Below are 27623 nucleotides of genomic sequence, written 5' to 3'. Positions count from 1 at the left end.
TCAATAACAACAAATAATGTAAACAAAAAAATAAATATTTGTGTTGAAATTTGGTTTACCTCAGCAAAAGTGACAATTGTATACCTCTCTAACTTGGGGACAGGACCAAAGACAAAGAGCTTTTGTTGATTGACACATACACAGGGTCGCCTGCCAATCATGTGCACAATCCATTTCCTCGAGCCAATGTGTTTTCTCTTTGTGTTGAATATGTTTCAGAACACGGTGGCCATTGATTGACAAGGGCGCAAGGGCTAGTAAAACATTTCTGTGGTGCGAAGCAAACAATGGTCCATATGTCACTCGGCCTCAGATGTTTGGCCCAAGGGGTTGTTTGGGTTTAATAGTGGTTTAAAAACCTGGACATCGTCTCACAGTTGAATTTTCATTCCGCTTTTTTGTTGTTCTGTGGCTGCACAGAATCATATTTATATTTCTTTATATTCCAATGGTACATTAGGGTAATGTCTTTATCAAAATACTGAACATTTCTTTATAAATAGAATACTGTCAATGTGGTTTTTTTAATAACAGTTTTTAGTAACTATCTAAAGCCATACCGCCCCCAAACATAATCAGCCTTTGCATGTTGGACATTTTTCTTTTTTAAATGTACTTTTCGGGATAAAAGATGTAAAATCATTAATGTTCTATCTTCCAAAATGAAGTCTCTGAGGCAGAAAACGCAAATCGCTAATTGTGCTATTAAAGGCTTTATACAATGCACCTTCATGCGGTTTTGGCATAAATGCCATGCAACAATGATAGTGACATATTTATACTTGTCTAGGATATTGAAACTACCCTGCCCCCAACAAATAGTTGGAAGGCATGGTCTTGCAACACAGTGTGAGTCACCTTACAGTTACGAAATAAAACAGTACAAAAAAGCGGTATATATTAAATGTCCTGATACTTGTGTATTTCGAAAATGTCATACAGATTGATTCAACACTGACATTACAATTTTAATCAGAGGCATACAACCAGGTGTTGGAGTGCAGTAGCAGCCCTCCAGGCCATAAGAAATTGGACAAGGCACCAGCAAATTGTGTCTCACCCAGAAACAAGTGTTTTGTGATTGTTTACTCCATGTCTTTAAATTGCATTTCTTCCTTTTTAATTTAAGCACCTCAGCTATGAGGGTGAGGGAAAGGGGTCTAGGTAGAATCAGGGATTTTTTTCTGCTTCTTTTCTGTCCTTCCATTCTCCGCAGTATTAACCATGTCTGATGTGATTCCTGTCAAATGCAAATGTCACTACCTCGTATGTCAGCCTACGGGGCACATTGAGTGCATGCTCAACAAAAACGAAAAGTGAGTGGTATGAGCGCGTTTGTGTGGCTGTTAAAGTGGGTTCCTGTGTACTTGCAATTATAAAAATGTGTGAAAACATGATGATGTTGAGAATGTGTGAGTCAATTAACTGAACAGCTTCCCCCACAAAGTACATTAGACACGCATTGCACAAGTCATGGACCCCTGTCTTAGTAAGTTGCCATCCTGTGACAAGGTGCAGGTCATATACTGTTTTTTATTTTATTTTCATTTTTATTTTTTTATTTATTTGAATACTTATTCTAATACTTATTCTACTATTTGGGTGGCCCGGCGGCCCGAGTGGTTAGCGCGTTGGCCTCACAGCTCTTGGGTCCTGGGTTCAAATCCAGGTCGATCCATCTGTGTGCAGTTTGCATGTTCTCCCTGGGCCTGTGTGGGTTCCCTCCGGGTACTCCGGTTTCCTCCCACATTCCAAAAACATGCATGGTAGGCTGATTGGATGCTCAAAATTGCCCATAGGTATGGGTCTGCATGGTTGTCCGTATCCTTGTGCCCTGCGATCGGCTGGCCACCTATTCAGGGTGTCCCCTGCCTCTGGCCCGGAGTCAACTGGGATAGGCTCCAGCACCCCCTGCGACCCGAATGAGGATAAACCAGTTCAGGAAATGAATGAATGTTGATAGGGTTCCGTCTATTCTGCAAAATCAGCCTACAACGGTACTTGTAAAGATAGATTTTTGCCACTAGAGGGAAGCAAATCATAAGTAACGAATATTGACTTGACGCGCTCGTGCTTTATTGGCTCACCTTTTACATGTAAGGGTCGAGTGTTGGTTGGCATTTTTATCCAAAATTAATACATCGTTGATAAACGCTATACATTACTTGTGCTTTCACCAATCCAACCCGACACAAAAGAAACCACGTGTATTTAGTATTTAAATCAAATGAAATGTACGTATACCCTTTGTGAAGCCATTACTAACATAAACAGTGTATTTCTTCTCAAATGCAGTATAACCATGTTCACTATATTTTAACCTTTTTTCCTGTAATTTTACTTTTGAATATGCGACCAAGAATAAAAAATAATGTTCTAAAATGATGTTCGAATATTATGGATGGACTGGGACTATGATTTTACGCGCATGCGCATTGTCAGGAGAGCGGAATCGTGGTTCCGTTAGCTTCCCGAGCTAACGGATTGCTCTGCGCAACACGCCGTGAAAGAACGCGTCTTGGCGTAAAGATAAAGGCGACTTCAAATAACCCCGCCTAATCCTTGAGCTACCCATTATCCCTCCATGGTGTCCGATAAGGAGAGATAGCGTTAATAACCACGCACTGTCACCGTAATTAGCCGCCGAGTACGGTACAGATAAGGTGAAAACTGCGTCGCGCTTGCTGGAGCATTATCACGTTTGTGTTTTGATTTTTGTAGTAGACTCGACAAACAATTTGTGGTCAGGATGAAGTTACGGACTCAAAGAAAATGTGCACTGGGGGGTGATGGACAGAAGCTCGACCAAGCACCTCCGTTCAGAAATCCTTTTGTACACGTTTTGAAATTCACCCCTATGGAAAAGGCAAAGGTAAATATACATGCATGCTTTTGCATCAGTGGTGCAGCAAGGCTGTCATCTTTATTATTGTATTTTATTTTCTATTTATGCATTTAGATCAGTCAGCGTTTTGAGTTGGCTAACATTAGCTACTTACATGTTGCATTCGCTCAAATGCCTCTTGTATCCACTTTTGTAAAAAGAAATATCATGCCCTACAATGAGACGTCTTTAGGATTTGTTCTGCATAATTTGTTAAAAGTCAAAATTAGCCGATTTTGGTGATAGGGCTGAAGCCGGTAATATAAATTAAAGGAGCATGTCCCCACCTGCAAGATAGGCCTAGCTTGTTGCTCTAAAATTATATTTATTATTTTTAGTTTAGAACTGTAAATTTAGTGTACAGTACATCATGAGTTTAAAGCGTAAGACGATCAATTGATATTTTCAATAGATAATCGTTTGTTGTTGTTTAGCACCGTTAATGATGCTCTGTTGATTCATGATTGCCATTCAACACGTGTCGTAAATTGTGGGACGTTGACAGTCTGCATCATTCTTAGAGGGTATTTGCAATATTTTGCTTTCTTACAATCCTACACCTGGCAACAGAATTAACAAAAAGCATAAGATAATAGCATTTATTTATATTTACTACAGTTGTGTGCTAGGCTCCAGCACCCCTGCGACCCTTTTGAGAATAAGCGGTTCAGAAAATGAATGAAAGAATATTTTGAATAATAATGTTATTTTTCCCTTTGATTTCCACTGTGGAGAGTAGTTTCCGTAATCAAATTGTGCCATGTATAGCCTTGAATGAGTTAAATTTGCTGGTTATCCAGATCTTTTCTCTCTTTGTTTACAGATTGCAGTTATGACAGTTACACTATTCCCCATACGTCTATTCATAGCTGCATTTATGATGCTGCTGGCTTGGCCGTTTGCATTTCTGGCCTCAGCAGGACGCTTGGAGACCACTGTTGAACCCCAGTGCCTCTGGAGGAGGTGGGTGCTCTGATGTGTGAATGTTTGAAGTACTGCTCACACAAAGAATTGGAACACATGGTTTGATCTTAAAAATTAAGTGCAAAATGAGTGGTTCTGCAACTGGTACTGGTTTTTTTTCTCATTCAGAGAAATTATATAAAATTACCTCTTCAGCCCCTGATTCTTGTGATTTTGATGGTGAAATTGTCTCTTTGTGAATGTTTACTTTCCATATCCTTGCGTGTACTGTTAAATGTCATCAAATGAACATAGCGAGCTATCCATGAGTTTGTCATGGATGATGTTCACTTTTTTGTAGATGATTTTGTAAGATTGTCCAAATTGCCAATTAACTGTCTTAAAAGTCTTCAAATTGTATTCTATTTCTTTCAGATTGGTCGACATCATCTTGAAGATAATTATGCGGGTCATGTGGTTTGCGGGTGGCTTCCATTGGATGACTGTAAAAGGGCAGAGGGCATTGCCTGCCGAAGCACCTATTCTCACGCTGGCACCCCACTCGTCTTATTTTGATGCCATCCCAGTTACCATGACAATGGCCTCGATTGTCATGAAAGCTGAGAGCAAGGATATACCTGTGTGGGGAAGTGAGTACCTATCATATGCCTCTTTCAGACATCGTAGCATGCCTAGTAATGTGCCAGTATTTACCCGGCCGGCATGGGCAAAGTGTAAATGTGATTTGTCCAAATCCGCTGACACAGACATAACTGACAAAGATGTGACCTGGCACAGCAAAAATGAGTTACACTGACCCATTTTCCAAAAGTGCAATACAATTATTTAATATTAATAATTTAACATTGTGCAGTTGTCTCCGTAGTGTGTAGGACTTGATCTGCTGTGTTCAACACTGCTATACCTTATATTTCTGAATGCATCACTGTTTGCTCAGGTTAGAAAAGGGGGGCTATGTTGCTGTTCATGCCGAAAAAGCTAGAGTGAAGTCAAATTCATTTACAGCCTCTTGTTTTTTTTCCTCCAGCTTTGATTAAGTACATCAGGCCAGTGTTTGTATCACGATCGGACCAAAACTCAAGAAAAAAGACAGTGGAAGAGATCAAACGCAGAGCCCACTCTGGAGGGGAATGGCCACAGGTAAACTGATGTATTCTAGAACCCTGCCTTGTAGAGTTAATATTTAATCCCTGTTGAAATGTGATGAGTTGTGGGTCGTTCCTAAAAGAAGAAAATTAAAAGTTTACCTTTCAAAAAACATTTCATAAACTGTGCACCGTGCATTTACTTTATGGATTTTACAACATAATTCTTTCATGGAAGCTTCATCTTTTCCCCGCATTCTTTTTTTTACTGTGTCTTTATATTTTTCATGCAGATAATGATTTTTCCAGAGGGAACCTGCACAAATAGATCCTGCCTAATAACCTTTAAGCCAGGTAAATTAGTCACTATTTTCTTCGCCATCCTCGTATCTTTTTAACGATCTTAAATTGCACAAATCTTAAATTGAACCTGACTATAAGCCTCATCACACCAATTTAAATAAAAAAATAAATAAAAAAATGGCCTTAACTCATAAGCTGCAGGGGTCCACATTCTAATGTGGAAAATTATCAAAGAAAGACGGTCCGAAGAAATTTTGATTGAACAAAAATTCAGCCAAATCAACATTCTGAACTGTGTTCTCATTATGCGTTTACCTTGTCATTCATATGCACCTATCTTTCGGGGGCAGCCACACTGTCACATTGCCACTCTAAAAACTGTATTTATATTCATATTTATATTGACGCAAGGCATCTGTTGGAACGTCCTAAAGCAAAACCCCCATTCATGTTTGATTAAAACTGCTATGAACGCAATCTCAGTTAGTTGTTGTGGCAAACTCTGGACTCCTAATTTTAATCTATTTCACCACTCGTATTTAGCCTTAATAGTTCTTCTATAGAAGCACGAACCTTCAGACAGATCCCTCTTAGTAGATGAAATCCCCAGTGTTTGATGAACACTTAGTTTAGCTTAGTCAGTGATAGCAACTGACAGACTTGACTTGGCACACTGATATTCCTTATAAGATAACATCCTTGTGGTTTTAAATGATTCTTATGTCATGAATGACACCAAGGTTTTTTTTTGCTGTAGGGTTCAAAAGGAAAACTGTCTAGTAATGTGAAAAATATGGTAGTTTTGACCACAAACTTCGGCATGTGTGTGCTTTTTGTTTGAATTAAAAACATTATGAATAGATGGTCACATCAAGTTACTTTCAAAACAGCATTTTCTTGGTTTCTTAACCTTGTGTTTGTCTTTTTCTTATTCCTATCAATTTGGTCTTGTAGGAGCCTTCATACCAGCAGTACCAGTGCAGCCCGTTGTGATGCGATACCCAAATAAATTGGTATGATCTTTGATAACTTGACTATACATTACATTCACATCCCCAAACCTCTTGTTTTACCGTATTATTATAGGGATACTTTGGTAGACTTTTAAACGAAGGATATTTGCTGTCTATTCGCAACATAAAGCTAATTTGTAAGCTTTGGGGTAATCGAAACAATATTATTTTCTCCATGGAGCATGACATTTTTGGCCTTGTCCTGCTTGTCTGATGAAGCTTGAATGAGGAATGAGAATGAATACACTTTTATGTCAGTCTTTCAAGGTCTGTGTAGCATGATTAAAGTGTTACTATCGAGACATCTAGTGGCCATTTTTGGGCAATGCACAGTCAATCAGATCAAGTGTATTGCATTTTTTAATTGACTTCAACGTAATTTAATTGTAATGTAGAGTACCAGTTTAAAAATGTTGAAAGTGTCCTTGTAATTCTTTACATAAATGCAAACTTATTGTAAAAACACACAACAATAGTGTTGTGATGTCAGATAATTCAGAAAATCTAACTAAATGCCCCTTATGAGGAGGATAAGCCATACAGAAAATGGATGAATGACTGAATAAATAACTTAATGTCAGACAGTAAAAGTCTCAAAAATTGTGTTTTACCATTTACCTCTATATTTTATCTATGAAGGACTCAATCACTTGGACATGGCAAGGACCCGGAGCGTAAGTATTTTCCTTTCAACAGGTATAATTCATTTTACATCAATGCTTATTACAAAGAATGCAAAGAAAATACGCTCAAAGAATGAAACAATATAAACTTGTAAAGTTATATCTGTTACTCTTCGAATCTTGGTTGGCGATGAAGTACATACCTTCTATAGCAGCATGCTTATTTCCCCTATACATGCATTTCAAATTTTAAGTTTTACATTCAATACTTTTTTTGTTTTCATCCAGGTTTAAAATTTTATGGCTGACTCTATGTCAACTACACAATGTTTTTGAAATAGAGGTAAGTGTATGTTCACAACTCGCTGGATAGTTCACAATCCCATACATTTATAAGTGACAAATTGATCATATTTGATGGTAGATATCCCTGATCATTTATTAAGGTATTTTTCCTTTCTCTTTCTTTTTGGCAGTTTCTTCCCATCTACACCCCCTCTGAGGAAGAGAAACAAAATCCTGCTCTTTTTGCGGTCAATGTGAGGCATGTCATGGCCAAGTAAGTTATGTAGTTGTTTTTCATTATTATTTAGTATGTTGAAGAATCAAAAAACATAATATAGAAAATACCCACTGGTACAGTATGTAATGCTTATTTCAGGCATCCTTTACTTTCTATATGACACATTGTTTTTGCTTAATTTCTTTAACATAGCAATGTGCACCTCTACACACATTGTCTTTACTTTTACAGAGCCTTAGGGGTCCCCATCACAGATTATTCATTTGAGGATTGCCAGCTCGCGATGGCAGAAGGCCAGTTAAGATTGCCAGTGGACACTTGCCTGTTGGAGTTTTCTAAACTTGTTAGGAGACTAGGGTATATCATTCCAATCTCATTTTATAGAAAACTGCATGTTTACTTGTATAATAGTTGTATAGTTGTTGTTGCATTTTCTACAACACAATTTATGACTCGTCAAATTCTGTAATCGTTGTTTACAAATAGTATTGGTTAGGCTATTTATCATCATTTCTGTTGTAGGTTAAAACCCAAGTACACTGAAAAGGTTCTGCAGGATTATGGGAACAGGTCCAGGAAGATAGAAGAACAGAAGCTGTGTTTGGAGGACTTTGCTCAGTTCTTGGATGTGCCCATTTCAGAGATGCTAAGAGATGTGTTCTCTCTTTTTGACGAGGTCAGCATGTGTGGTCTTGTGCTTAAGTGTTAACAAATTCATTAGGCTGTCAGTATTGCTAAGTGTTTTATTAGTAATCTCAAGGCTTTTGTGTGAACAGACCTAATGCGCAGTTTTGTTTTGTTTTTAATTTGGGCTGCTCTTCCTCTTCCAGAATGAAGAGAACTGCATAGATATCAGAGAATACGTGATAGCCTTATCTGTTGTATGCAGGCCTTCTAAAACTCTGGAAACACTGAAATTGGCCTTCAAGGTAAGTTGTAATTTTAAGTCCAAGACCAGTTTAGCAATGATTAGTGTTATGAATTTGTCTGTTCATGGGGACATCATCGAAATTGCTTTTTTAGAATGCCATTAGCATCCTCGAGGTCTTATTTTATGAAAAACTGATGAATGCCTTAATGTCCCTAGGTCTTGTAAAAATCTCAATTGTCAATAGCAGGCAATTAGTTAATGTATTGCAATGTAACTTTTAAGATGTTTGAGGCCGAGGAGGATGGCGCAATCACAGAAAGAGAGTTGGCAATTATACTGAAGACCACTTTAGGAGTGACTGACCTCAGTGTATCCAGCTTGTTTGCTGCCGTTGATTGCGAAGATGCAGGAAAGATTACATTTGGTAAGGAACATGACCATCGTACAAATTTTATGAAACACAGTTTAACTTCTGTCTTGAAGTAAAAGCATCCCTTATTTAAATGAGGATTCGGACATTGTTAAACCTGTACAAACACATGTATAATGAGTGTTTATTTTTGTCTTTTCAGCATCAAACAATTCATTATATTATTAAGTTTTCTGCTGTTGTTCTCTTGTCCCCCTCTGGTGCCGTCTCCAGAGACTTTCAGGATCTTTGTAGAGGAACACATTGATTTTGCAGAGGAGTACCTGTACCCTGAAAATTCTGGCCTCTTCGGTGGTACCCGCCACCATCAACAAACAAAGCAAAAACTATATTGTAACAATGTGCATGGCACTGCCAACACCAAAATAACTAATGGCATCTGCCCTGACTTCAGTCCCAATGATCATGACAGCACAATACATGGACTCCTCAAGAAACACAATTAAAAGGGTCAAGGTATGTTTGTTGAACAGCAAATCTCTCCTGGCGAGAGGTTGTTATGTGGTGCATGCTAGGTAGACGGTTGCATTTTTTTTAACTGAAAGGGTCTATATTTCAGTAACAATAAATGAGACGTTTACCTTTTTGCTAGTATTGTATCCAGGCGTTATTTTTTTCAAAGTAGGGTTCTTCATAATAGCAGTTTTACTTGTTATCTTTATTTTTCATTTAAGGGTCGTCAATAGTTAAATTATGGTTGTTTCAGATATAATGCATAAATACTTGAAGGGCACTTATTAATGGTTGGGGTAATTTTTGTCTTTTCCTCACCTCGCATAGCTGCATTTATGGGGAAAAGCTGTCTTATAGCAAGTGGGAATCAAGCCTTGACAATGAAAGCAACACTTTTGGGAGGGGGGGAAGCTTCTTCCTGTTTTCAATGGCTAGGGAGTGTACATTTTGTGGTGTATTAAGCTGTATTTACATAAGAAAGGTCAACCCGAGTTTACTGGTGACAATTGTACAACTTGAAGCAAGTTTTCTGCATCAAGTCAAATTTGAGGTGCACTCGGGTCACTTGAGTTGATTGTCTTTGCTATGAGCTTATTAAATACATATATTTATACAATATTTTTGGCTCAGGGTTCAATAACACAAATGACAAATATACTTGTATGATGTCATAATTTTGACTCTGGGTTCAGAGCATGTCTTTTCTTTATGCGACATAAGTACTGTTCTGCCCAATCAGTCAGTCATTCATCCAAGTGTCTTTTTTATTGTTGAAATGACACAATGTGGACCAAAAAAGTGTTTGGAGATTTTGCACCTGTTATGTCTGTACTGTCCCTTTCAGTCAGTGGTGTAATGGCTTTAAAAAGGGGAAGGGTGGGAAGTTCAGGTTCAGTAATTGAAAGCACATTTTGTTTTGGTGGTTTAGGTGAATTTTCTAAAGGGCATGTCATTCTAAATTCCCCTTTTGCCTTACATTGACATACATTTTAATCTCTCCTATTCAATTCACGAGCAGTTTCAGGCACTTATAGGAGAAAAAACATGCTAAACGGTCTTATTTTTGTATGCGTACAAGTAGTACACTGAAATGAAGCCCTGTTCTAGTAAAAAATATATATATATTTGGAACCAGCCAGAGAGTACAGAAAGCATGATGCAATTATATGAATTCCAATCACTCCTCAACCATGAAGCTCATTTTCTATTGAGTCTTGTTTTGTGTTTGAAAATATCAAAGGGATATTAGCACTACTGTTGAGCAGGGCTGTGAGGTATTGCTTCTCCATAATCATTACCTTTGGGCAAATGTTTTGTTTTGTTTCTCAAGATTCTAACACTATTGAAAACATGCTAGCATGTGTTTTTTATGCTTTCAGTAAAGCAATATTCCACTTTTCTAAGCTTATGAGAGAGCTCTGTTATGTATTTTGAGTATTCCAAATGCCGGACATTTTGGGAATCTTTGATATACGTATATGGGTGTTTTTTTTCGTTTTTGTTTTTTTTAAATAACTGCCATTACTAAGATCTGTGTGATATCTGCAGATTATATAGTTGATGAGAAATGAGACAGCTATATTGTTTCATTTTTTAATGATGTATGTTAACTCCAAGCTAAAATCCAATTCATTTCTCAGTTTATTGATCTCCCCTAAATGCAGATTTTGTAGGGAAACCGATAGCCTTGAATATAGTTTGTTTGGTAGAAGAATGTATAGACAATCTTGTCATAATCAAAAGCAACGCAAAGCAAAATGAAATATTTTTTTAAAGAAATATTGTCCTCCTAAAAGAGTTCTTCATTTATCAAGGTTAACATTAAAACTCAAATTACTGTGAACGCGAATGTGTTAGGCCTTGAGGTGATTTTTCCACCACATGACAGGCCACAAGTCTCAAACCCCCATCATATTAAGCATATTCAAATGACATTTTGAATTTTAATTGCAGTGTTTTTAGAATTACTACCAGTCGTGTTTTATTCTTCTCAAGTATGTTGACATTTTTGCTTGCACTTTAGTTTTGTTCTGTGAAGAAAGTTCACATTTAATGCATGTTAACTTTGTTTACTTTTTTGGTAGCAATAGTTTATCATTTGTATGTTACAGTAATATCTTAATATGAAGCTGCACCGTTCCCTGTATTTTAGACCAAGTGTGGGTAATATGACAGCCTAAAAATACATTTAGACTGACTTTTCTGCTTCAAACATTTAAAGCATGAGAATGGATGACTTGGAAAAATCTCATAGATTTTGAATGAATAGGAATTGCTTGAACCTCACAGTGGAAATGTATTTAGTGTTAAATTGTTTATTCACACAATTACACATAAATGTGAAGGAAATATTTTAAGTCCTGGGAGGAGACATAGCTGTGAATTATTACTCAACCATAAATGTCAAGGACATCAGTTCAGATTAAATGTTTTAACTCACATTAAGTACCCATTTTGCTTTTATTTATTTCATGCGAACAAAACACTTCTTTTGAATGTCAGAACAATGTTTTTATTAATAAGGTGTGTTTTACTGTATTTACAACTGTAAACATTTACAGTTTTATTCCTGCATTTTCCATTACTTTTCTCCTTATGAACTACGTATTTGTATTTATGCTGCTTGTTAAACAGTTTGTCCATCATGTAGGTGAAGAAGAAAGATGTGTGTACTCTTTACAGAGCGATATTGTCTTTCTTATGACTCACTCTTGTGGTCTAAACAACTGTTTCTTCTGTAGCTTTATTTCACAGCATTTTCTATATTCGAGTTTCATTTTAGAAATGCATTCTAACAAAGAGTCATTTTTGCAAGCTACTTTTCACTTGTCCTTTGAAGGACTGCTATGCTTGTAACTTGTTATTGTGACTCTTGAATTTAAATAAAAAAACAACTACCTGAATAGTACTGAATTTACTTATGTATGTTGGCCTTAGATAAGAAAAACGATAAATGACTAGTTTATAGTGAGTACACAAGGGATACATCACATGCATTAACACCAACAATTACCGTATTTTCACGACTATACGGTGCATCGTATTTTTAGCCGCAGTGTCAATAACGAGTGCTATTTCTGTATTTTACACACACAAAGGACGCACCATTTTTATAGACGCAGCCAGGCATGGCAAAACATACACCAGCATAAACATACACGCTACACTAACACGCTAAAAACACATTTTTAAAAAGGCAACGGAAGCAAAACGTGAGTTCGGTTGTACTTTATTTAGCCATTTTACAATGTACTCGTGTCATCATCACCCACAAATCCATCAAAGTCCTCATTTTCTGTGTCCAAATTGAACAATTGTCAAAATGAGTGATCGAAAACGCTGAGTTTTATACGTTCGTCCAGGCAGCCACAATCCATGCGCAAATAGTAGCTAGCGTAACTATTCCAACGCTGCTTTCCATGCTTCGTAAAGCTGTGTTGATGTCGATGTATACAGGCCACAATCCATTGGCTGTATTGACAAAAGAACTACATATCCCAGCAGTCACTGTGCAGTACTTTTTCTACGGGGAAAATAATTAGAGTCGGGGGCTGCTTGCCGTAGTTGTGAGAGCTGTAGAGGATGGTGTACCCTATCGACTGATTTTATTTTATCGTGATAACAATTTTAGTATTGGTCCATATATAAAGTGCACTGGATTATAAGGCACCCTGTCTATTTTTGAGAAAATTTAAGACTTATGTGCGCCTTATAGTCGCAAAAATACCGGACCTTGCATCACATAACAATTGATTTTTCTCAAGAATAAGTTTAATTAAGATCATCTTTAAACGTTTTTGAATTTTCTATATAACCCTTTGGCAATATTTAGTGCTTCCTGTGTCAATGTACAAGATAAAATGTTTTTGGGAGATGTGAAAAATGTTAACTTTTTGGCATGAATTTAGTTCTCCCTCATTTAATCTCCCTTTCCTATTTGTCTTGTCCTTCTTCTATAACCTTATGTTGTGCTCTATTCCTCCTTTACCTTTCCTCTCTGGGTCACAGCTGTTGCATGAAAACAAGACACTCGATTATCGCCTTGTTGTCTGTGAACCTTTGGGGGAGAGGGGGCCACACACCCACCATGGCTAAAATCGACCCAATGATTTCTGATATGAGGCCTGAGTGTTGATGGATGATTGTACTTTCAGGTGTGTGTGTGGATGTTTTGGTGGCTGCTTAGTGGCTGATTAATCTTTGTGATTGGCTCGGAAGCAACAGGCTGTCATGCTGAACATAAAGATGTTCAATATGTCCGTGGAGATCTAGATGATTGTATTATTTAGTGGTGCCGCCTTGTTTTGATTTGACAAGAAATGGGTGAGGTTGAAGTGTCAGAACTAACTGCAGGTCAGCTTAGAACATAGCTAGTCAGGAGATTTGTACTCAAGTAGAGGATGTGCTCCCATTGAACGCTGTCGTGTGGTTTAACGGGAATTTAAATTTAAAAAAAGAGAAAGCAAGAGAAATAATAAGAGGCAGCACTTAAGACATGACCCAAAATACTTTTCATTTTAGAGGTAGTCAATTCAAAATCAAGTACATTTTTTGTTTGTTTGTTTTTTGTAGAATTTGGATGAAATTTCTTTCTCAGCCAAAATACTTTCTAACATTTAGCACTTAATCTAATTTGTCTCCAAATGTTCTTTCATTCTCTGTCTTTCTTGTAGATCCAATCTACTGATGATTCTCCGACATACTGTTAGGTCAGTTGCAATTCATTATAAGTCCCTGAAATGTTGAACAAGTGTCCTCAGATGTTTAGATTAATTGAAACTACATGGTCGTCTCTAAAGGCTGATAATTAAAGTATTTTAAATTAGCTGTTCCAAAAAAAAGTTTTACTTTCTGAATGGGACAGTTAAACACTTTTAATTCAATTAAATAAATAAAATGAACAATTTCAAATATTTGAATTTGAATAACCGTGGCCCGGTGGGGCGAGTGGTTAGCGCGTCAGCCTCACAGCTCTGGGGTCCTGGGTTCAAATCCAGGTCGGTCCACCTGTGTGGAGTTTGCATGTTCTCCGGGCCTGCGTGGGTTTCCTCCGTGTACTCAGTTTCCTCCCACATTCCAAAAACATGCATGGTAGACTGATTGGACACTCTAAATTGACCCTAGGTATGGGTGTGTGTGCACAATTGTCCGTCTCCTTGTGCCCTGCGATCGGCTGGCCGCCAATTCAGGGTGTCCCGCGCCTCTGGCCCGGAGTCAGCTGGGATAGGCTCCAGCACCACCCATAACCCTAATGAGGATAAAGCAGTTCAGAAAATGAGATGAAATGAAAATTTGAATAACCTCAATTTCCAGAGAAATTGCTAGAATCTCATTAGTGAGGAAATTTACACCAACTTGGACCATGACGAGGAGGAAAAGACAAAGAATTGTGAGGATGGAAGAGGGAGGGCTCGGGGACTAAGGGTAGTGGGGGGATTGTTGATTGTTCCTCATATTTCAAGAGTGGTCCTGCAGACAGACAGCAGACCACACAGTGTTCTTGCAGCCAAAGAGGCTGCCACCGTATCATTGAATGACAATTTTTTTTCTTCTGATCTTAATTCTGTTTCTGTGATTTTTACCCATTTTTTGTTTTATTAAGGCCAGTTTTGAACTTCGATCTCGTTAGGTAATTATGTTGATTAGTATTTTTGCAGTGTATTGAGGAACCTCACTACATCTGGAAGTAGTCAGGTAGAAATAGTATTCAACTGTGGGAGTATCTTGCTTGAAACATATCAACGGTGAGTAATCCATATGAAATATTATTACCTTGTTTGAGTGTGTGTGTCGTTCTCTCTTATCTCTTAATCTTATAGTATAAATATGTAGTCTTATAATTGTCATATTTTAATGTTTGAGGGGTATCTTAAATGTGTTTATTTGTAATGTATTGCCTTGAAATTGAATTGTTTTTGTTGTATTAATTGTTAAATAATATTTACCCCAAAAAAGAAAATTTTGAATGGAGTAGATTTATTCAATTTTTTTATTTTTATTTTTCATTATTAAGACCTGCCTTTTTAAAAAAATAATTCATTACACTCCCAATTTATTAAGTGTAACATATATGCAGTCTTGGTCTTATTGGGGAGTGTTGTGCAGGGTTTAAGATTAGTGGTTTGCAAAATGGCGATCACGCCTGCTGTTCGTCTTGCTTGTTATACTTTCTGAAAAGGATAAATTCAGTAACAGGAAAATACTTCATTTGAACAACATTAAACAGTTTATAATTAAGATATATTTAGGCCTACCTTACAACATTTGGGCTGCACTGTGACTGTGAATTTGTTCTCACTACAACCTTAATTTTTACTTTTACGTTGGGTTCAGATCTCAGCTTCTTCCTTCTTTTGTTTATTTTTTTATGCCCCCTCCCCATGCTTACATTTAGTTTTTTAAGCAATCTTCGTTATTCCAAAAACTTATAATTTAGGTTAAGTCGGTGCTTCTAAATTACTTTCTGTTGAGGGTCCCCCTGATATCACTACATTTTGGAGCTTCCTTCCTTCTTTAATGGTCATAGCAGGCACACACTTTTACATGGCATTGACCCACTATTTGAGAAGTTAACTGAATGCTTTACATTTTCATGAGAGGAATAATGGCATATATTTGCATTGTGATGAAGTGCCAACCAGTCGAGCTTGTTACCCACTTTCTACCCAAAGTCGGATGAAATAAGCCAGCACTCACCGGTCCCTAATGAGGACGAGCAAAATACAAAATCAGCTTCTTAACCGAGGTTCCATTTTTAATGTGGGGACACAGTTTGGTTTCATTGCTTACATTTCTTCCTCAGTGAACTGGCCACATCTTCCATAACCAGGGAAATATACTGAAAGCTCAGCAACTCTCTATGCTGGAAGATAAAATCCCGATTGCCCTGATGTCATCAGAAAAAAACCCTTCCAATGCTATGGGCCCCAAAGAGGTCAGTGGAAATGTGGAGTATTTGTGTACCATTAAATATGTACAATATGATATAAATGATTCAATGATTGCTGTTCATTAAGCACTATATATTTTTTTTTGTATGATCTTGGTGAAAACTTTAAATTAGTATTTTTCATTACATCATCCAGTGTATTAACTACATTCAGGATACGAAATATGTATGTATTCAAATTTTACAACTGGGTCGTTTATTTGATAGTACCGAATTACATTATAACACAGTAATACAAAGATATGATTTTGATATCTCTTTTCTTATTTATTTTATTCGTTGGCATGATTGGTAAATATCTCATTGTTTTTATAGTGTGGTTTCAACACACTTAAAAGTAGGTAAATGAAATATTTACATATTTCTGGAGTATTTATTTTTATATCATGATACAAAAATGTACATATTTTACATTATATGTTTATTGTTGTCACTGGTGTAACATTATTCCAATCTGTTATGTTACATTAAACACTATATATGGTACCTGATGGTAAAAGTCAGGAATGGAATATACTATATCAATATTTAGATTCCCAAATAATTATGTTCTTATTAGGGTTGTCAAACATTATGAATATGGATTTTGAACTCGTTGCATTTCTCTCCCCAGGTGGAGCTGATCCTTGTAAAGGAACACAATGGGGTCCAGTTCACCTCCTCTAACCTTGTTGCTCCGACCAGTGGTGGAGAGGAAAGAGAAACATGGGGAAAGAAAATTGATTTCCTGCTATCAGTGATCGGATTCGCTGTGGACCTCGCTAATGTTTGGAGGTTCCCTTACCTCTGTTACAAAAATGGAGGAGGTGAGTTAGGGGTGGGTATTCTAATAGGGGGAAAAAATAAAGCGAGCTCTGATTTGACATGAAATAAGCCTCCTCCATTAAAATAACTGAGGTGGAAATGAAATGGTGACACTGACTACATTTGTAGTTTTATTGAAGAGATTTGGAAAAGGTGAAATGAAGGTGGAAGTTGGTGGAACACTGCTTCTTGTTTTCTCCAGTGTCATACATTCAAATCAACTCCAGTTTCTTTAGTGTTTTCTCTGCTTCTTTCAACCCTTCTGAAGGATCAAAATAAAGATAAAGAAAAAACAGCCACAGCTGCCTTGAATAGATTAGCTAGAACAATTATGGTCACTAATTATGGCTGTTTAACATAGAGCTCTCATTAGGGTTAAAAGCTGTAGCCATGGTCTAGGCTGACACTTTGTTCTAAAGGATGCTCAATGCTTCTTTATATGCAATGTAAACATGTTTGTTAAGGAAATGTATCTAAAACTTGTCTGTGTTTGGGCAGGTGCTTTCTTGGTGCCATACTTATTTTTTATGGTGATAGCAGGCATGCCTCTCTTTTACATGGAGCTGGCATTGGGACAGTACAACCGAGAAGGAGCAGCAGGGGTCTGGAAAATATGCCCTATATTTAAAGGTGACTTTAAATAACACACGCATATACACACACACCTGCGCTCAGACACTATCTCTCTTTCGCTCTCTCTGGTTGAACCCAAAAGAGGGATAGGTGAAACTTTGAACAACCTTCAGCAAAATAAGTACATGAGGTGGAAGTCTGGTGGTATGCTAAGAAGCAACAGATAGATGCTCATGATGATGCTCTTTCAATATATTTGTATCTATTGATAATCCATCCCCATATATGAGCATACAAACAAGGCACTCAAATAAATGCACGTAACTACAGTATGTGAAAAACATTAATAGTTCATACAGCAAATAAACTAGTATATGTATGTGTGTGTATGTGAATAATAAGTCCCAACAAATTCCATTCTTCAAAGCTATGATTTGCTCCTCAATGTTTTAAGAAGTATCTGTAGAAATTTAAACAGAAGTTCAGCCATAAGACCACCAGGACAACAGTCTAAAAGCCTAATTTTCATTTTTTTTCCATCTGAGCGCCAACAAAAACGGATGTTCAGTAAGGGTAAACAATGCCTGTCGGTGTTTGACACAGACAAGTGAACAAAAGCGCGACTGGCATGTGAATGGGCAGGCAAGTGGGCAGGCAAGCAGACACATGGACATGTAGGTACTTAAGGGAAGTCAGCTAGTTGACAGTGTTGTGGGAAGAGAGATGTGCATATGCACAGAGGTGGACATTGATGAATTAAGTGGATCGCACATACAAATCTTGTATAATATGTATGCTGACTTTAAGGATAAGCTTTAAAATCCAGTGTGCTCCAATACAAGAGTCATTTTTTATTTATTTTTGCTCTGGTAAATACCTTGTGCTCTATGTGCTTCTAAGATTCCAAATAAAAAAAGAACAGGGCGGCCCGGTGGTGAGTGGTTAGCGCGTCGGCCTCACAGTGGGAGACCTGGGTTCAAATCCAGGTTGGTCCACCTGTGTGGAGTTTGCATCTTCTCCCCGGGCCTGCGTGGGTTTTCTCCAGGGTATGAGTGTGAGCGTGAATAGTTGTTTGTCTCCTTGTGCCTTGCAATTGGCTGGCCACCAATTCAGGGTGTCCCCCGCCTCTGGGAGTCAGCTGGGATAGGATCCAGCACCCACCGCCACCCTAGTGAGGATAAACCGGATCAGAAAATGAGATTAGAGATGAGATAGTTGAACAGTCTACAATAAGTAATTTGTCAAAAGTAATGACACATAATTCCTATTTATGGAGCAACTTATTTATTTATTTTTTTACGACAGGCCAATCTGCATTATCTTTAGTCAATTCAGTGCTTTTGGTTTGACATTCTAGTTCACTATGATTCTTAATGTTAAACACAATGTCCCTCTAAAAAATCATTATCTTATCAAATTCAAACATACATGGAAATGTACTATAACTTCTACAGCATGTCAGTGCATCAATCTTTGTATCTGATAAGTTAGTGTTTAAAAGTCAAAAAGTAGACCACATTTGAATTTGGGTGCATGCATGCTTGGGCATGCACGTGTGTGTTTGAGTGTGTATGCAGGCGTGGGCCATCCTATCTGTGAACATGTGCTTGTCTGTCAGGGTTACACAGAAGACATTGATGTTCTAATCACACACTTCACACACTGTCATTTTCTGCCCCCAAGTATGGGGATAACAGTAATTATTCGAATGCATCCATACACATGGCCCTATTGACAGTCATTATTCTGATCAGCATGATGTTTTCTCCCAAGATCAATGCATTTGAAGAAAAAAGAAAAGTCATCAATCACTTTTTGTGTATCACAGGTGTGGGATTTACCGTGATCCTGATTTCCCTCTATGTTGGCTTCTACTATAATGTCATCATTTCTTGGGCTCTGTTCTACCTCTTCTCCTCGTTTACTTCCGAGCTGCCCTGGGTGCACTGCAACAACTCTTGGAACAGTCCAAACTGCTCTGACTGGGCTGACAATACCACAATTAGTGACATTTACAAGGCAACCCCCGCTCAAGAGTACTTTGAGTAAGTTTGCTTGTCTCCATGTATTTGTTTGACATATATATATATATATATATATATATATATTAACAGTACTGCTAGACCAACACAATAATTTTTGTAAATATTGAAAATATTTAAAGGGCAAGATCAAAGCATTACGTACTAAATTTGAAATCTATAATTTTTCAAGATTTATTTTTCACAATCTGTCATTTATTTATTTACCTATTGCAATCCTTCTTTTATATTACAGACCATGGTGCAACGAGAAAGGGAGAGAGAGAGAAAGAGAGAGAGAGAAATAGATTTATATATAGACACAATGTTTTTGTTACTTTAGCTCTAGTAGAAGAACAACTGCTTGGATCGAACTTTGACAGGGCTTCCGCCTGTACTAACACTATTGAAAGTTACAGTATCTGGCCATGTGTTTGAAAGGCAAAGAGATCTGCAGTTTTTTTAAATTTTGTTCTGCGTTCCTTTGTGGTCTATTGGACGGCCCGTTGTTGTGCTATTTGAGTGATCTTTATTGGAAAGATTAACTGCTGCTCTATTTTCCCCATTGTGTATAACTGTTCTCACTGACAAGATGCCCCTTAGTTTATTTCTCATCAGAATTTGAAGTCCTTCGGAATGTGACATTAAAAAAATAAAAGAAGATATTTCCCTACAGACGAGGGGTGCTCCACATTCAGGACAGCAATGGTATTGATAACCTCGGTCGTCCACGTTGGCAGTTGACTTGCTGTCTAGGTGTGGTCATTGTTCTGCTTTACTTCAGTCTGTGGAAGGGAGTCAAGACATCTGGAAAGGTATTGAAATAATTTTTCATTGTGTTCATTGAATGCTACAAATAATAATTTAAAAAAGATGAGTTGCATTGTTACATTTGCAATTGCATTTTACAAGGACTATCTTAAATATAATACACAAAAAACGTGAAAAGATCGACTACATAGTTATGGCGAAACATTTTATGTGCACAGTATGTGTATTAATAATTTGAACGCATAAAGATATAATCTTGATCTTGGCCATTTTACTGTATTATATTGTGTGCCTATGACAACTATGTGTGCATGCATGTGTCTGTGTGTGTGACCCTTTCAGGTTGTGTGGATCACAGCCACAATGCCCTATGTGGTCTTGACTGTACTGCTCATCCGAGGAGTAACTCTGCCTGGAGCCATGGATGGCATTAAGGCCTACTTGTCTGTCGACTTCCTGAAACTCTGTGATGCCAAGGTGAGAGCCAGGTTAAAAGCCGGAAGAGAACCAGCCAATTCAGCATCAGTGTTTCCTTACCAGCAACAGAAAAACATCATAACCCAATTTGAGATTATCAAGCATCTACACGTTAATACTCAGTTATCGGAAAAGAAGAGGGAGGAAATAGGGAGAGAAATACATTGCATGGAATTGGAGAATTAGATTAGATAGATGCATGGCACTGTAATTTGCAAAATTACCCCTGTATTCACAACGGTCTTTCATCTATTGCCATTCAATGAGTTTCCTGCAATTATCCTTAATAATGGCTTTTTTCCTCTCCTGCGTCTTTTGTTTGCCGCTTCACACAAGTGCACCTTTTCTGTCATCCACCCCCCCAGGTTTGGATCGATGCCGCCACACAAATCTGTTTCTCACTGGGAGTTGGGTTTGGTGTGCTAATCGCCTTTTCCAGCTACAATAAATTCAGCAACAACTGCTACAGGTAAAAAGATTCACATGCAGTGTTGCCTCACACATACATTTGAGCAGGTGAATTATAAGCCCCATTTGAAGCGCCTTGAGATCTGCCTTGTGTTTGACACCTTCCTCTACAAGAAAGAGCCATATGAGCCGCAAATAAGCATCAGACAGTTAGTTTTAAGATTTCCATCTCGATTGGCTCCAGCACCCCCCCCCCCCCCATTACCCCTGTAAGGATAAGCAGAATGGAAAAGGAATTAATGAATTATTTATATATTGTTAATTAATCTTTCTATTAATGAACTCCTTACAATGCACATACATTGCATTTTCAGCTGTTAAATCAAATTGCAGTCACAAATCAAGGAAAAACATCAAACAACATCAATACCAAGTTGAGGATGAAGGGCTAATTTTGATTTATTTTGCATTTGGTCTTTAAATCTTCAATCATTGTCTTTTTGTATTTTGTTGATGCAGGGATGCTATCATTACAAGCTCCATCAACTCTTTGACCAGCTTCTTCTCTGGCTTTGTTGTCTTTTCCTTCCTTGGCTACATGTCACACAAGCACGATGTAGCTCTGGACAAGGTTGCCAGAGATGGTATGCTTTTATTTTCATTATTATTATTATTATTTTTATACACACATTCTATTCAAGCATAGATACTTGGCTGCTACAACATGCGTGACTTGTGAACTGCATATTTGACCTGTCCATGGTGCTGAAATCACAGACAACTATTTTTACGTGTGTAATACACACAAAATGCCATTCTCCTCCCGACCATCTGATCAAAATCCGTGTTTTGTAACATCTGTACTACAAATTGGATCTGGTTGCACAAAACTGCATGTTTCCTTTAGAATATATTCTCATTAATGTTCTGGGTTTCCGGCTGTACAAATAAATTATATTTTTGCCACTAAACTGCTACTGGGATGGCATCTCAGGTGCCACGTGAAGGTACACTGCAATGCATTTTTGGATATAGTTTATCTCCTGTATTTGAAAAATAGGCCATGCTCTCAGTTGTAGGTGTGTGACAGTGCAGTTAAAGTGGTAATCAATGTATATCCTGCTGCTACTTTATCAGAAAAAAATTCTCAATTGATTGTCTACTCCAAAGAATTGCCACACATTAATGTTGTCAATCTGTAAGTAAAGGATTTTGATGTAAAAATTTATCTGAGCATTCCTTTTTTTGTTTCTATTCAGGGGCTGGCTTGGTGTTTGTCATTTACCCAGAAGCAATTGCCACATTGCCTGGGTCATCAGTGTGGGCAGTAATCTTCTTCATCATGCTCTTGACACTGGGAATTGACAGTGCTGTAAGCATCTTCTATTACCACTATTTGACTGTATACTGTGTATACTGTAGTATTGGCTTGTTGGAGTACTCTTACTTTCCTTTTGGGATTGGGGGTATAGTTAGGGTGTTTGGGTTAGATTTAGATACCATTTATTTCCTGCCACACACTGGTAGTACTGTCTTACTACATGCACCTGTTGTGCGCTCTCATGTCCTCTCATTTCTACGTCTTTCCTACTTTCGGTGCTTCTACCTCACAGATTGTGGCACTGTGATTCATGAGAGATTAATATGAGAAGATTACATATAATTTTTCAAGTCATTTAGATCTAAAATTAATGTGTTTGTTCCCTTATTCTCTATTTTTTAGATGGGTGGGATGGAGTCTGTCATTACTGGTCTGATTGATGAATTCAAATGCCTTCACAAGCACAGAGAGCTGTTCACCCTCTTCATTGTTGTCTCCACCTTCCTAATCTCCCTCTTCTGTGTTACAAATGCAAGTTTTTACCGATACTCAAACTGTCATGTTGTTGTTGCTATATTATCTCTACAAATGTTTTAGTATGTTGGACTTTTTCCTCTCTCTCTCTCTCACTCTAGGGTGGGATGTATGTGTTTACTCTGTTGGACCACTTTGCAGCAGGGACTTCCATTTTGTTTGGAGTGCTTATTGAAGCCATCGGCATTGCCTGGTTTTACGGTGAGTGCAACTGAGCGAAAGAATGATGGGAGAAAAAAGATGCTGATTCATATTTTCATGGCGAAAAATGGGGATGTTATATTAAGCCTTTGATGAGAAATCTCTGTATGGGTGTTCTGTGACTCGGTGTGACCTAGTTCTATTAGGCTTAAGTGTATAGAAACAAAATTGTCACCACAGTATTGGATATTGGCCCCTAAGTGTCTGGCCACATCAATGTGCCTCCTACTTGAGACACAATCTGTCTATTATGCTATCCCTATCATTTTGTCATGCTGTGACTGCAATTGCAAGGCCCTGGGAAAATGCAATCGATATTGACAAATTTTGTACTTTGAATATGTCCATGGCATACACAAAAAAACAGTAGATGCGGGGGAAAATAAATGTGAAGTTGTTACAAACAAACAATTATACCCTTTTAATAAAAATACTAGGTGGAAATTCACTACTGAATATTGGAAATATACATAAATTGAAATGCTTCTGCAGATAATTGATAATATAATCCACTTTTCCATTCTCAAACAAAAGCCTGATTTCCACATTTTGAATTACTATGATGTCATGCATTTCTCCACCAGTGTGAATGGATAGTCAGCCAGTTAAGAACAGCAAACAAAAGTGGTTGTTGTTGGTTATTTATCCATTTGTTTATTTATTCATTTTAAAGATATGCCTTAGTAGGGAAAGTTTAAACAGTATGCAAAAATTATTATCAAAACAATGTGAAGGTTGAAGGGGAAACATCAGTTTGAACTTGTCATTGGTTACTTTCACATGTCCACTTAGGACTCATTGCTAACTTGGCTTCAGGCAGTGGGATCTCTAGAAATGCCCACTTTGAGGGGGTTCGACCTTGGCAGGGCTGATAAATCAAGCCTTAGGCCTCAGTGAGCCCTTTTTTCCCCTTTTATTTTTTATAATGTTGACAAGAACCTTTCAACCCCAGCAACTGTGGTCTTTTCCTTCTGTTGTCCATCTCAATTAAAACATCAGCAGCAAGAGATGCGTTTTGAGAAGGAAAGGGGTGGTGTGGGGGGCTCTTTCTGTATTTATACTGTAACTAATAATGATGTTTAATATATAATTCATAAATTTCCTATTTACAAATTGAGAGAAAAATGTCATTTAAAAGTTTATTTCAAGTCAAAGAATATATTTAGATAATGGGTGATGCTAAGAAAGAATTAATTGGTTTAATCTGCATTATGGAGGAGAGGAGGTGGAGAATTAGGATTTTAAATGCACAAGTACTTCCTGACATTGTTTTTGACTAAATTCTTAAGAGAGTTTAAATCCTGACCTACCTGGCTACCAGTCACCACTATTGAACTATGTTTTATTTTATTCTATAAATATGTTATTATTTGCCACATACCTTTTCATGTTATTGTATAAATTTAGAGTGTCTGCTGGTGTTCCAGGGGTGGACCGTTTCAGTGATGACATCCAGGAAATGATTGGTCACAGGCCTGGGAAATACTGGAGACTTTGCTGGAAATATGTCAGCCCCTGCTTCCTCCTGGTAAATTCCTCTCATGTCAATCTTTCCTTTTCAATACTTTAATTTCTTTTTTTTTATTTATTTAATGGAAGTAATAAATAGGATGCAAAAATATATTGTATAATATTATCTAGTGGATTGTGCAGACATAATACTACATTTATTATTGCAACTGTGACCCCAGATTTCTATGTTAAATGAAAATTACGTACCATATGTTTTGGGACAATAAGGTGGACCTGAGTACATTGGGAGGGCATATTTAAAAATTTATCGGAAGAAACAAAAAAAATGGAGAACTGGCTAAATAGGAATCTGTTAACAACAGTTTTTCAGATAATTATAGCCTAAAAAACAAACAACCTAACAGGCTGTCGGTGGTCAGGTAGGAAAAAAAAAACAAGTTGCACTTGAACATTAGTTCCAGGCCCAGCCAAACGATAAAAAATAGTGCGGATTATTGTACGGAAAATGTGGTTCATGGTCTTGCGATGTGATTTTACCAAAGTAATGTTTTCTCCCAACAAATCTCTCTCTTAGTTTATGGTAGTAGTGAGCTTTGCAACATTTAACCCGCCCAATTATGGCACCTACACATTTCCTCCTTGGGCTAATGTGATGGGATGGTGCCTGGCTATTTCTTCGATGAGTATGGTGCCATTTTACGCCATCTACAAACTTTGTAGCCTACCTGGAAAATTTTGTGACGTAAGTGTCAGTCGTCCTTTCCACCAAGTGTCAGTGTTCATGGAATAATTGATTATTTTATTTTCTACACAATTCTGGCCACCTGTCTGCTGGAACAGAGACTTGCTTATGCCATCACCCCTGAGACAGAACATCATTTGGTGGACAATGGGGAGGTTCGTCAATTCACAGTAAGTCTTTTTCATGATATATGCTTAGTGTTTATACAATATTCGTATGCTGTGTTTTGTTTGTTTACTTCATTGCCCTATATTCTTTCCCCCCACTTAGCTTCATCACTGGCTGGTGGTCTGAAAGCTAAAGTTAATTGTACTCTTTATGAAGGAGAGGTAGATAAATACATGCACATCTAAATTCTAAGACATGAGGAGGAACACATTAGGGATGGTAGGTTGCAGGATAAATTTGAAAGTATGAGAAAATATTGTTGTAAGAAATTGTAGTGTAATTTTGATTTGAACTGTGCATATGTGAAGTTGTGCGTAAATCCATTTTGGTTAGACATCAGTGAACTGGAAACTGGTACTGTGATGTTTAACCTACAACTTCTCTGAATACAAAAGTCTTCAAAAGGATGCTGTGTAACATTTCAGCATTTTGGTTATCTTCACTTTGCACATAATACCTTTATTTGATATGTCTTATTTAATGACAAAATGTGAAGTAGAGGAGTTGACAAAGGAGAAGCAAGTGCATAATTGGACTAAAAAGTTACTACAAATAGTATTATCATAAATATTTGCAGCCACTACAATTAGATAACACGTTTCATTTGCATGGGTGACCCGTGTTCTAAAACAAATTAAAGTGGTTGGCATTTGATACGTATGGTTATGGTTTAGATTAGATTTTATTGTTCCAACTGATACCAATAGTAAGGATTTAAAACATTCAAAGCTGTATACATTTTCCTATTTGGTTATTGTGCTATCTTCTTTTAATGACTGTTAAAACACGTGCAACTCCTGCAAATTTAACATATTATACAAACATGTTTACATTAGTAGGCTGTACAGAAAAGCAGCTATCAAAAATATATAAGATAAGCCAAACTTAAAATGTTTTCTAAAAAGACACTCGATCAAACTAAAGACTGCTACTACTATTGGTATTACAATTAAGCAGGTTGCCATTTTGAAACTCAAAAGTAAATTAAAAAAATGTGTGAAAAGGGATATTAAGACAACACTGAAGAACCAATTCAAAACCATTTATACTGAGATAACAGAACAATTAAAATAAACTTGGGTTGCATATTATATTGCAATTTTATTCTTGTAACAATCATTTTTCAATAAAATAGTATAAATCTGCAAGAAGAAAAATGTAATAAAAAGGATAAAATTGCAATTGTAATTGTAAAGTTTACAAAAATATTTTAGGCACATCAAGACTGTCAAAAGTAGGAAATGTATTGCGATCTGTGTATCGAAGTCAACTCTTTTAATGTCTAGTCACAGTAAAAGTCATACTGACATGCTGACTGTTCTGACAATACTGCAAAAATACCCAGTGCATATGATGTACTGTGGATTAATTGGCACTTGGCCAGTATAACATCCATCCACCAGACTGTTGATATAAACAACCAAAGACACCGAAAACTCCAGATTTAACCTTAACTAAGCTAATGTTGGTTTTTTTTTGTAAATGGCTTGTTTATTTAATTATTCTATCACTAACTTGACAGTTCATGGTTCAATCAGAAGACTGATAAAGCTTTAATTTCCTCATGAATTAGTTCTCTTAAGACTGTTTAGAGGCTGCTCTTTGCTTAATTGCCAATGGATGGTGTGAAAATATAACCATGTATCAATGCGTAAATGTATTGCTGAGAGTTTTGGTTGTATTGTATTTTATGGTAGTCATGATAGATGACACATTTATTCATGGTACAGTATATACAGTATGTATGTAAATGTATGTATGTATGTATGTATCTAAACAGTATTAACTTTGTTACCGTGAAGTTGATTAGTAGCCAAAAAAATCTTAATGACAACTACGTACATAATCCAAATAAGATAGTGTAACGCGAAAGAAATTCTACTTCAAATATTGAAAGTAATACTGTATATCACATTAATATGGGGTTGTGGAAATACGAAATTTCCTCCAGTTTACCAACATTGTGATGCATTTAATCAAAATATTAAAAGATCCTGAAATATTTGCATGTGTTGCTGTTCATTGCCTTGTGGCCTGACTTCCCTCGATATTAATATGATTACGTCGTAATG

The 27623-nt window shown here is 37.1% G+C and overlaps 2 protein-coding genes across 7 annotated transcripts; both read left to right on the top strand.

Annotated features, from left to right (window-relative positions):
• The first annotated feature begins 2451 nt into the window (after nt 1-2451).
• Nucleotides 2452-16026, top strand: LOC144072824 (lysophosphatidylcholine acyltransferase 1). Of its 5 annotated transcripts, none has more exons than XM_077598144.1 (15): nt 2452-2872; nt 3708-3847; nt 4223-4437; nt 4836-4948; nt 5187-5247; nt 6151-6209; nt 6849-6883; nt 7121-7175; nt 7309-7391; nt 7587-7712; nt 7878-8031; nt 8186-8284; nt 8509-8650; nt 8870-9112; nt 15912-16026. In XM_077598144.1, exons 1-14 carry the CDS (start codon nt 2750-2752, stop codon nt 9100-9102), a joined length of 1638 nt encoding a protein of 545 aa, XP_077454270.1. In that variant the 5' UTR covers nt 2452-2749; the 3' UTR covers nt 9103-9112; nt 15912-16026. The 5 variants fall into 5 exon arrangements, with proteins under 5 accessions (XP_077454270.1, XP_077454269.1, XP_077454271.1 ...); XM_077598143.1 differs by lacking the exon at nt 15912-16026 and adding an exon at nt 13783-14490; XM_077598145.1 differs by lacking the exon at nt 15912-16026 and having other exon boundaries at nt 2452-2632; nt 2722-2872; nt 8870-12012.
• On the top strand, nt 15906-27549 carry slc6a3 (solute carrier family 6 member 3). Of its 2 annotated transcripts, XM_077598141.1 has the most exons (15): nt 15906-16043; nt 16672-16864; nt 17361-17492; nt 19264-19480; nt 20133-20271; nt 20570-20704; nt 21070-21173; nt 21632-21756; nt 22372-22484; nt 22836-22964; nt 23069-23168; nt 24596-24696; nt 25216-25383; nt 25482-25553; nt 25654-27549. In XM_077598141.1, the coding sequence occupies exons 1-15, from the start codon at nt 15969-15971 to the stop codon at nt 25675-25677; spliced, it is 1827 nt and encodes a 608-aa protein (XP_077454267.1). In that variant the 5' UTR covers nt 15906-15968; the 3' UTR covers nt 25678-27549. The 2 variants fall into 2 exon arrangements, with proteins under 2 accessions (XP_077454267.1, XP_077454266.1); XM_077598140.1 differs by having other exon boundaries at nt 25482-27549.
• Nucleotides 27550-27623: the final 74 nt, after the last annotated feature.

The sequence above is a fragment of the Stigmatopora argus genome, chromosome 4, assembly GCF_051989625.1.
Source record: "Stigmatopora argus isolate UIUO_Sarg chromosome 4, RoL_Sarg_1.0, whole genome shotgun sequence".
NCBI classification, from domain to species: domain Eukaryota; kingdom Metazoa; phylum Chordata; class Actinopteri; order Syngnathiformes; family Syngnathidae; genus Stigmatopora; species Stigmatopora argus.
The sequence above is the reverse complement of the archived record's forward strand: the minus strand, read 5'-3'. Positions and strand labels throughout refer to the sequence as shown.

Coding starts and splice junctions, on each gene's coding strand:
- LOC144072824 (XM_077598144.1), top strand. CDS start 2,750: ATGAAGTTACGGACTCAAAGAAAATGTGCACTGGGGGGTGATGGACAG. Junction 4,438..4,835: donor GGATATACCTGTGTGGGGAA/GTGAGTACCTAT, acceptor TTTTTCCTCCAG/CTTTGATTAAGTACATCAGG. Junction 7,176..7,308: donor ACAATGTTTTTGAAATAGAG/GTAAGTGTATGT, acceptor TCTTTTTGGCAG/TTTCTTCCCATCTACACCCC.
- slc6a3 (XM_077598140.1), top strand. CDS start 15,969: ATGCTGGAAGATAAAATCCCGATTGCCCTGATGTCATCAGAAAAAAAC. Junction 19,481..20,132: donor CCCGCTCAAGAGTACTTTGA/GTAAGTTTGCTT, acceptor ATTTCCCTACAG/ACGAGGGGTGCTCCACATTC. Junction 21,757..22,371: donor GGACAAGGTTGCCAGAGATG/GTATGCTTTTAT, acceptor GTTTCTATTCAG/GGGCTGGCTTGGTGTTTGTC.